The 10,873-nt window shown below is 41.8% G+C and overlaps 1 protein-coding gene across 1 annotated transcript; it reads right to left on the bottom strand.

The window, feature by feature from the left end:
- Positions 1–3,008: 3,008 nt before the first annotated feature.
- Positions 3,009–9,763, bottom strand: ENPP5 (ectonucleotide pyrophosphatase/phosphodiesterase family member 5). Its single transcript, XM_009493148.2, is given in 5 exon segments — positions 3,009–3,379; positions 4,762–4,929; positions 8,956–9,394; positions 9,396–9,470; positions 9,472–9,763. Coding segments are annotated over 5 exon segments (1,194 nt in total). The 5' UTR covers positions 9,613–9,763.
- Positions 9,764–10,873: the final 1,110 nt, after the last annotated feature.

Here is a 10,873-nt window from a genome sequence, read left to right as displayed (position 1 = left end):
TTCGGCTGGGATAGAGTTAATTTTCTTCCTAGCAGCGGGCATAGTGCTGTGTTTTGGATTTAGTAGGAGAAGAATGTTGATAACACGCTGATGTTTTTAGTTGTTGCTGAGTACTGCTTATGCTAGTCAAGGACTTTTTCAGCTTCCCATGCTCTGCCAGGCGCACAAGAAACTGGGAGGGGGCACAGCCAGAATAGTTGATCCAAACTGACCAAAGGGCTATTCCATACCATATGATGTCATGCTCAGTATAGAAACTGGGGGGGGGTTGGCCGGGGAGCAGCGATTGCTGCTCGGGAACTGTCTGGGTATCGGTCGGCGGGTGGTGAGCAATTGCATTGTGCATCACTTGCTTTGTGTATCATTATTATTATTACCATTATTATACTGTTACTATTAGCATTACTATTTTACTTTATTTCAATTATTAAACTGTTCTTATCTCAACCCAGGAGTGTTTCTCACTCTTACTCCTCCGATTCTCTCCCCCATCCCATCGGGGTAGGGGGAGTGAGCAAGCGGCTGCGTGGTACTGAGTTGCTGGCTGGGGCTAAACCACGACACAAATAAGCAAGAAAAGGTGGACTCCATGCATCAATTTGCCATCTGCTTCTTGGAAGGTAGCTAGGGAAGAGATTAGTAACAATTCAGAGGTTTGGGTTTTCTACTCTGACCTCCACGGCCTCTCTAGAAACTGCCGTGAACATCATTACTGTCTTCACCTTTCAGCTTCAAAAGCTGAAAGCTTCACCTTCACCAAAGCTTCACCTTTGCCCCTGCAGCATTCAGTTTTAGCTGGCATCAGCAAATTAAACTTGAGACACCTAATGGCCAGCTCCACCAAGAATCAGCTTTACAGCATCAGGCACAGCTATCCCGGAAGTTTTCCTTCAGTGTTTTCTTAAGAAAATGGCAACATAGGAAAACAAGGCAGTACGCAGAACAACAGTAGAATTGCAGCAATGAGTCAGGTAAAGTTACGCAAGACTTCATACATATCCCCAAATTAAGGCGCTGTCCTCCGACACATCTGCTAGTTTCCTGTCTTCCTAAAGCTACTATTACAGCTAGACTTTCAGCATATACTTTAAGTTGGACTATTTCCTTGCCTCCCCTCTCAAGCATTCACTACACCTAGCTGTGGTCTCTGGAAGCTTTCCACATCTGTTTGCAAGACAGCTTAACGCTAGGCAAGCGTCCCTGCCATCACGGAGGAATCCAACAGATTGCTACTGACGCAGTGAGGACCAGACGGTTCGTAACGTGGCGTTGTAGAGTCATCACTGAGGCAGCGAGAAGTAAGCTCACTTCTGAACTTGCCTAGATGTCATTCATCAAGTCTGGAATTCAGTTCAGCAAAATGCGTTTTGACCTTCAGTTAGTCAGCTTGTTGCAGCTCCTTGCTAGGTCTGCCAGCAGCCCTCCCCATTGCAGTAGTACTGTTAGTCACATCATTAGTTCGACAGAGCACGTCTAAAGCCAAGATGCTCCCGTCTTTGCCCTCTGCTGGGTGCTGTGGATAAAGCAATAAATTGCACTTGCAGAAATACCAGACTCAGTATTTGTGTGAATTTGGAAGAGTTTATTTCTCCTTCAGGCATTGCACTCAGAAGCAAAGTGCAGACTCACACAGGGAGGGGAAAAAAAAAAAAATACAGCTTTTAAACAAGTCTGACAACTAGACAACTTTTCTCACTTCATACCATGTTTTTCACACAAACCTTAGTCAGCAGCTTCTCACCTACCATTTAAGTGAGCTCATCCAAAAAAAACACAATAGCAAGATTTATTACCCCACACAAAAGAATCAGAGCAATATATACTTTTGTTGACTCAAAATTAGTAATTGTCCCTGACAGAGATTTTCCCTCTGGAACAGCAAACTCTGGTCTTATATCTTTTTTCATATTAAAATGTGCTTTTTCAGATTTAAGAGTATATGGCTTAAGATTTATGCGTCTGTTCCTTAAATTGCGTGTCTAATCCTATTCATCAAATTCTAAGGTCCACCCAGACACATCAGATAGATCAAATACAAGACAGCAAGCCAAGCTCACGCCTGAGAAGAGCCTCCAGTAACAGATCTGATGTCCGGTGACAAGCTTGACAGCACTATGAAACCAGTTTGTGCATGTATGTTCCTTAGCTGATTCAACCGCCTTATTCTGAATGAACCCTCTTATCACAGAAATATAAAAGACTCCATTTTGATATACAGGCGTTGTGTTTGTACATGTCTTTAAACTGCCAGCCGCATGGAGTTCCTAAAAAAGTAAAGACAGACCTACATTTCCCTAAAATCATGAAGACCTGTATTTACCTACATAAAAAAACCTCCCACAAAAGTCAACCCACAAGTAGTTTAATGCTGATCGCTAAAGGCAATACTGCCTAGATTCATATTTTGGGGCTACAATTAACCCAGTAGTTTAAAGAAATATGCCTAACTCTAAACTTAGACACTTAGCACTTCATGACCTAGCTTGATAATAATGTTGTTTTCTGCAGGATTTAATCCACCAAGCTATCTGTAATGGTGATCCATGCAAAAGCTTCCTTGGGCAGGGAAGAAAAAAACCCAAAGAAGTCTAGTCACATTCAGTGGCTTGTTAGAATCTAAGAGACTTGAAAAACCTCTCAAAGAAAAAAAGAAAGGGGTGGGTGGGAAATTAAATCACCATGTAATAACTGTGAAGTGCACCTTAGTCGATGCTATTTCTCTAAAAGTAGCTCAGAATGAGGTATTCAAGGTCTGTTGTCACTACACGTCTATATATATACAGCTTTCCAGGTTCACCTAGAATATTTTCAACCCCTGACAGATGAAGTGGCTGTAGGGTGAAACAGAAACGTGCTTTCTCTGCATACCTAGTATGTACGTGCTCCAGTGTACCAATGGATCAGCATCCGTTTCCTTTTACTCCACATATTTATGGTGATCCACCTCTATTAATTTTTTTTGTATAAGCTTATTTTAAGCATAAACCAGGAAATAGTACCAAGTGTTGTTAATCTTGCAACAGTGGCTGGGCATCTTCAGTATCTTGTATTTGCATGGTATTTGCTTGGGTGAGGCTAAAATGCTTAACAAAAACTGCAATAAAAACCCTAACAAGAAAGCTGCCCAGAAAGACTCTTACAACAGTAGCATAGGTGTCTGCTCCAAAGGCTACAGGAACTTCTTCAGCAAGTCTATCTTCCACAGCATTGGATGAACCAATGTTTGGCAGTGGGTCAATACTAAGTAGATGGTACGGTAAGTGGTACAAGTCTGTGGCATTCGTGACTTCTTTGGTGGCATTCTTTCTGAAAGCAGGCCCAACTGCTGAAAAAATTGGATGCATTTCTGGTAGGATGTTGTCATATCCATGATTACCAACTAGAAATAAAAGATAGATAAAGGTCAGTATTCTGAAGTTGCAAAACAAGCATTGAACCTTTTCCTAGAATTAGCACATTGCAGAAAAGGAACAGCCATCATTCGTACTTGCAGAGGTTTAGAAGAATCATTTTGATCAACAGCACAAATGTCTCCAAGTAAATACCAAGTCTCAGAACTACAAAGAGAAGATGCCTTAAAAAAAGAATGGAGAGCACTATTTAAAAAAAGAAAAAAGAAAAAAAAGGGTAAGCTCACATGGCAGTTACAGCACTGTCAATGGCATGCTGTGCTACACCCAAGTTTCCTTGATTTTCCTCAAGGAAAAACTCCAACTTTGCAACTGGACCAGATTTCTTACAAAAAAAAAAATCCATGTAGAGACAGATTGTCTAACTTCTAGTAGCAGACAGAACTCGAGCTCTGACTGCTTTAATACTTTGTCCAATTTTGTGCATCAACAAGGAAAAAGTTTGCGCTGTTGGCTCTCCAGTGCCCCTTCCTTACAGGGGCACTAAAATCTCTGAACAAGTGAATAAACATGCAGGCACAAAAAGCTGCTCTCATCAGCTGTCAACAACTGAAAAACTTGTTACGTCTTGCAGGTAACGCTCTGCAGCTTCATAACCAGCAGCAAAGTTTAAAAGGTTTTCAATTAAGAAACTTAAGAACTGACTATATGACGCCTATATTTTTCCTCCCAGCTAACCAAAAGTTACAGCTTACTGTCTCTATTCTACCCATAATAAATCTCAAAACCCCAAGGTGAGGAACTTAAAAGTGGGTTTTTTTTCCTCCAAATCACCTAGAATGCATCTTATCCTATAAGGCAAACTCTATCACTAGTGTGATTTTTGTAACACAGTATTCAAAGAGTCTTTCTAGCAACAGAACAAGGTTGCTGTAAATGTAGGCATCCACAGAAGCTGAGGACTTCCAGAAAGCACTCTCGAATTTCCAACCCAACCCTTCTCCAGTAAATAAATAGTACATGATAAAACAACGCTATTCATCCTCTACTCAACAAGTTCAGTTACAACTTTTTTTTTTTTTAATCTCTCAGGAAGTGCTTGTCAGTTTGCTAGATCTCGCAAGAAGATCTCAAGTATGCAGCCACTAAACCATGTGAATGATCTTATCTCACTGAGTTTAATTTTTAGAAACAGTAAGTCGAGTTCCCCCTCCCCTAGTACTAGGGTGCTTCCCATGCCATCAGGAAAAAAAAGATTATACATTCTACACACTTAGCTTCAGGGTTTTCCCTCACAGTCTTAAAAAAAATAAAATAAAAATTAACATTGGTTGAGACTGGGAGAGAAAGTACTATGTAAGGTCTCTGACTAGGAATATATAGCAAAACACCGTAAAGACAGAATACTTACATTGAAAACTGTCAGACTAATTATATACAATTTCCCATCCTTTATCAGCCACTGCTAAGATTGGCTGAGTTTTACTGTTGTGTTTGTAATGTAATCTATCTGGAATCTGCTCCTTTTTATATACAGTCACGCTGGGAAGAGCATCGGCCAGAGCTTCATCCAGTTTGCCTTCAAACAAACAAAAGAAACAAAACCCAGAACTTAAACATACCAATATGCTTACTGAACTCATCAGTAGTTTAAATACAACTGGAAGAAGAGGGCAAAATGCGCTTCCCCAAAAGCAATTACAGCTGCAAGAGACAAGAGCGGATTACGGTGCGCACGGAAGTTGGAGATCCAAAGCGTCATTCACAGTAAGATCACACCTGGCATCAGACTTCACAGCCTATTCCTAAGCAGTAAGTGCCCTGCTATTTTTAGAAAAATCCCTCATTTCGTAGTTATCAGCATGTAAACTTCTCACAAGAATGAGTTAGAAGGCATTTAATTAAGTCTCATGGAAAAGAAACCAGCTCCTCCTAGCTCCATGCAAAGCTTGAAGGCAAGAAGACAGCTCCTAAACCTGTTTATGAGGTAATGTGTGCATTAAGGCCATGTTCTGTCTTTTCCACAGTTGGCTATGATGACAAGTGACACTTTTTCTTTATTTTAAAGCCGTTTAATTGTTAGTTGCTTGTTTCTTGGCATCTCTGAAAACTTATTTCTGAGTGACCTCAACTATTTATTTCTCCTTCTACAAGATGCTCCAATAAACAGCTACATATTTGACCTCATCTGATCCCCAGCTGCGATCTTCTACCATTTTGATGACAAGTTTAGCCGATTTAGAAAGAGTAGCTGGTTTGTTGCCATGCACCATGTAACATCATAGCATTAGCAATTAATTGCCTAGGGATAAGCAAAACTAGCTTGCATTAATCTTTCAACGGAAGCCCCCAGGTCACAGTCCAGATGCCGCTAACGCGTTAGGAGCTGCACAAAGATTGCAGAGGCCTAAGCAGGGAACAACAGACGACAAACATACGAAGGGGCAGGTTGGACTGGCAGATGAAGATGGCACTTTTGGTCTAGAACCATCAGCCACTCTCCGTCTTCAGTAACGGCTCACAGCACCACCTACTCCTTTGTGGTTTTAGTGTCTACTCCTTTCCTTTCACTAGTCATGTACGGCACAGTGAGTGTAAAACCTCAAGAGCTGTACTAACACTACCAAATAAATAGGCGGTTTCTTCCACCCCCAGGTTTTTATTTGCTTATTTCCAGTTGTTGAGCTTTTCTTTCCAGTAAAAGTCACTGAAGAGCCAGAAAGCAGCTGGACGAGCTGCAACACCAGCGCCCAGAAAGGAGGAACCAGGACACACAGACAGGAACGCACAAGCAAGTTCAGGAATCTGCATCCCAGCAAGTTTCTTCAATCCTCCCCCCGCCTCCATTTAAGCACAGATTCCTACTGAGGGCTATGCAGCGTATATAGCACGCTTCTGTTATATACCAAATAACTCAGCTCCATGGCCTATTTGCGTACTTTGTGCTACACACACGCAGAATCCACTCAGACAACTGAGTTCACAGCTAGTCTCTGCAGGCCACTTCCAGCGCTACAAGGGTTGAAGCATGGTTGGAAGATGTTTACATTTTTTTTTGTGGCCGACACTGCCGTTTTTAGCAGACAAGTGGGATTTAAGGACTTTCTGTCATTTTGACTTATCATTCCTCACTAGTTCTGCCTTTACACCTAGCTGTACATCCTGCGGGTGTTTCTGTCAGTGAGCTCTTCTTTGAGTGCCTGTTCAAAGAAATGATCACCTTGGTGACCACAAGAACAAGCCCTTAGTTTGACCCAAGACACCGCCTGAAGTAAACAAAGGATAAAATCCCCTCTACCATTTACAGCATGCATGGAGTTTTGAATACATCTCAGGGAAAAAAAGTTTGGGAGGAGCTGCCCAAGGTCTTTAAAGAAGCAGTCTTCATTTTCCCCCTCAGTTCCTAGAATCTGGTATAGAAATTCTGGAGGAAAACTGGAAATATATTAATGTATAATGTTTCTTGTCTCAAACTGGCATAAAAAAAATCACCAGCTGTGCTACAGGTACCATCTTCATCAACATATAATTAGTTCCACACACACTAACACACTAGTATGGTTAAAGAATCCATCTTTTGGGGAAGAAATATGCAGCCAAACAGTTAAAGTAGCAGAAATCGCTGCATTTTTAAGCGTTCAAAATTTTTCTCAACGTCTCACTGAGTTTTACCATTCCCTTCATTTAAGCAAAACAAATGGAATAACTGCTGAAGAATCAGTCTTACATACTTAAGCATGCGTTATCTCATAGCTAAACTGAAAATGAAACTCATTGTTCTATAATAAAAATTACAACTGGTAACATGGAAGGAAGGAATTTTAGCTGTGCTCAAAGTTAATTCTGGTTTATTGGTAGTGTAATAAACATCTGAACGTCTGGACAAAACCAAATCCAAGCTATTTCTGAAGTCCATTGAAATGGCTTTTTTACTATTCTATCATCTAATTGCTGCAGGGATACTATTTCTTTTTGGCATTTAGCAGACAGGAGAATCAGGTTACGCATAAGTTCTCATTTACTGCATTAGGGATGCTGCAGCACTAAAGTTTGCTTTTACAACTCCTTTATTTGGTAATGAGAACATCCAGGTCAACGGTGTTTTTCTCCATTAGGATGGAGCTCCCAAACTCAGCTCTTCTATCACCACTGAGAGAAAGAGCGCCCAGCTGCAAGCAGCTGAGTGTGCTCAGGCAGCAAATGATCTCAGTTTGCACATAGTAACATTTTAGTCTGGAGCATTCTTCAAACTAAAAATGACAAGAGATGTTTACACATTTAAAAGTCACTTAAGTCTGCAAAATGCCCTCCCTGCTGGGGCATTAAATACAGAGTGCTAACCATTAGTGATGCAAATGTTACAGAAATCTTAAAAAACACCTTTTCAGAAGGCCACCTTGAAACTCAACTTCCAAATTAGCACCTCTGCCCACATAAAAAATGCTATTTTCCACATTCGCACCAAATAGTTCTAGCTTTTGATCATCAAAATTTTTCAGCGAAGCCATTGAGGCAAAGGGCTCCAGAGCGGAGGATCACGCCAGGGGACCCTTCCTAAAGTGGCAAATCCATGGCAAAACCACGAAGGCAAAAGCGCAGGGAGAGAGAGGTACCCCAGCCCCCCCAGAGCAGGAACGATTGAGCTCCTGATGAGCGGCACTTCCGACTTGGCATGGGTGGGGACAACTGTAACTAGAGATAGGACGAGAGGAAATGGCCTCAAGTTGCATCAGGGGAGGTTTAGATTGGATATTAGGAAAAATTTCTTCACGGAAAGAGTGGTCAAGCATTGGAACAGGCTGCCCAGAGAGGTGGTGGAGTCACCATCCCTGGAGGTGTTCAAAAAACGGGTAGATGTGGCACTTTGGGACATGGTTTAGCAGGCATGGTGGTGTTGGGTTGACAGTTGGACTGATGATCTTAGAGATCCTTTCCAACCTTAAGGATTCGATTCTATTCTATTCTAAAATAAAGAGCAGCACCTCTACATCAGTGACACTAAACACACACCTGGCTCTTAAGAAACCCTTCAATGACTGCAGCCAGACTTCAGATTTTGATTCTAACAGCATTCTTGCCCTTCATTATCTCAATAAAAATGGTACGAACGTAACTGGCTGGCTGTTCGGTGTAATGGGGGGAAAAAACCTAAAATGAACTACAATAGCTGGCAGCTAATCAAATAGCCAAAGGTCCCCATCTGGTTTCAGTTTACTGTTTGAGTTAGAAACCTGATTATTCCACTATGGTTTTAGCATCTTGATGAAAGGCAAGATATGTAACATTCAGTTGTTATCTATGTAGAATGCCATTCATCCTTAATAATGGCATTAGATTATCTTACTTCTTGTAAGGACTAAAGGATATCTGGCAATATTAGCCAACCACAGACAGATTTGCTCACTTTTCATTTCAGAAAGTTAATCCAAGCTTTTGACAGAGCTAGCAAAAAGAACAAAGGAATGATCCTGCAAGTACCCCTTGTTCAAGGTTGATGTCCTACTGGCATCAGTGCTGCTACCACCACTTCAGTTAAGGAACGAAGTCTATGAAGTTTCGATACTCAAGTATTTTCTTCAGAGAATTTTACTGCTATAGCTCCTACCTTCTTTTGGCAAAATAGCTACTGGAGGAGAATGGTCAATGACTTTGTAGAGCTCTATGTACTGATCAAGCTCAATGAGCATTTCCACGGAGGACTATGACATTCCATGATCACTTGTGATTATGACATTTATCACATGCCACAGCTTTGCTTTCTTCAGTTCAGACATAAGATATCCCAGCTTTTTGTCAATATTGCTAATTATCAGTCCCATAAGTGGGTTTTCTGGGCCCAGAATATGGCCTATCTCATCAGGTTGTTCCCAATATAGGAGACCAAAGTTTATGGGTTCTTCTGATGTAAACCAGTCAATAAGCCTAGCAACTGCGTCTCCAAAAGAAACAGATTAATTGTAGGGCATATAATATGTAGGAAAGACTCCATGTATTTTCACATCTGTTCCAGGCCACATAGCTGCTCCAGTTTTATGTCCTTCCCCCCTGGTTCATTATCCATATTGGGTTGGCTTCTTCTCAGAACTTGGAGTTATGGATATCTGTTTTGTTCAGAGAAAAAAGTTTCATTCAGGATAGGATCATACATCTCATTAGCAATTATACTGTGTCTTTCTGCATAGAGACCAGTTACCACTGTATGATGATTAGGATAAAAACACATTAGTGACCTTTTTGACATGAACACCATTCTCCATGGCATGGTGAAAACTGGGAGTTGAGACTTAATAAATACAATCCCATCGAAATCTGTCAAAAGATACTAGCAACACGCTGGGCTGGGCTGGCTGCAGAGACAACACTCTTGGAAGAAATAGTAAGAAAATTGTCAGGACTTTCCAATAACAGTTCATGGCTATTCTGGAAGGTATTTGTCCCCTCTTCTGAGGCAACACAGCATCTGTTGAGCAGAGACAGAAGATTTGTTTGCATTAACCTGTCTGTCAAAAGTCATAACTTAGTTTTAAGAATGAGTAACTAAAATATTCCTTATGTATTTATACAGCTTGCCTTACTAACACTGAGCATGCCAAACATAGGAACGAGACCTTTTACCTCTCAGTTATATGGACATCCCCATTTCAGAGATGGGAATTGAGACACTACAATTTGTCGAATGAAACACGGTTCGCAACGCAACTTATTTTATCCAACACCACTGCCCAACCTCTCTCTTTTTTCTTCCTGCTCCCAATACACAGGAACTCCATCTCTTGCAATTTGACAAGTTTCCAAGCATTTTCTGTACTCACAGTTGTAACAAACTGTCCTATGAGAAACCTTCCGCTTGTTAAGGGTTCAGATGTGGTGGTGCAGCCCCCCCGGCCGTTCAGACCCCAGGATAAGCCCCTTCGTGCTGTTACCTTGCTCATAGGTGCAGCGACGGGGGTGTCAGACACTCCCTGGCCACACCAGGGCCATCTGCTGCCCAAAATGTACACCAGAACGACTCAGCACGAATTGTGGCCAGAACGTAAAATACGGACCGAAGCCCATCATCTCCAGATGCTATAAACAGCGATCCAAAAGGGAGACCTCTCGAGCTCTCCGGCACTGCAGCGGGCTGGGTGACCCAGCATCTCCCCTGAGCTGGGACGCCTCTCAGGGCGGATTTCGCGAGGATTGAAGGATCATCCGTCGACAATTTCGCGAGGGCTCAAAGGCCTGACTTGGCGAGGTTCACTGACCAGCTGTTGGTGAACGCCGGCACGTAACAGTGACTAATTCATGAAACTCACAAAAAGGAAAATTTTAATCACAGGTCAACCTCTGTGTGTGCGTGCATGCAATTTGATTCAGAACTGGTTGTCTGTCTGTCTGTCTGTGTGATTTGATTTAAACCCATCTGTGTACAACCCTGCTGTAAGTTTCAGGTGACCCTTGCCACTCCCAAATCTTTAACTAAGTCGCTGTTTTGATCGTAACAAATTCCATTGAACCACTCTGTTACATTGGCTGATACT

The sequence above is a fragment of the Pelecanus crispus genome, chromosome 3 (assembly GCF_030463565.1).
Source record: "Pelecanus crispus isolate bPelCri1 chromosome 3, bPelCri1.pri, whole genome shotgun sequence".
NCBI lineage: Eukaryota > Metazoa > Chordata > Aves > Pelecaniformes > Pelecanidae > Pelecanus > Pelecanus crispus.
Note: the sequence above shows the minus strand (reverse complement) of the source record. Positions and strands in the feature narration are given on the sequence as shown.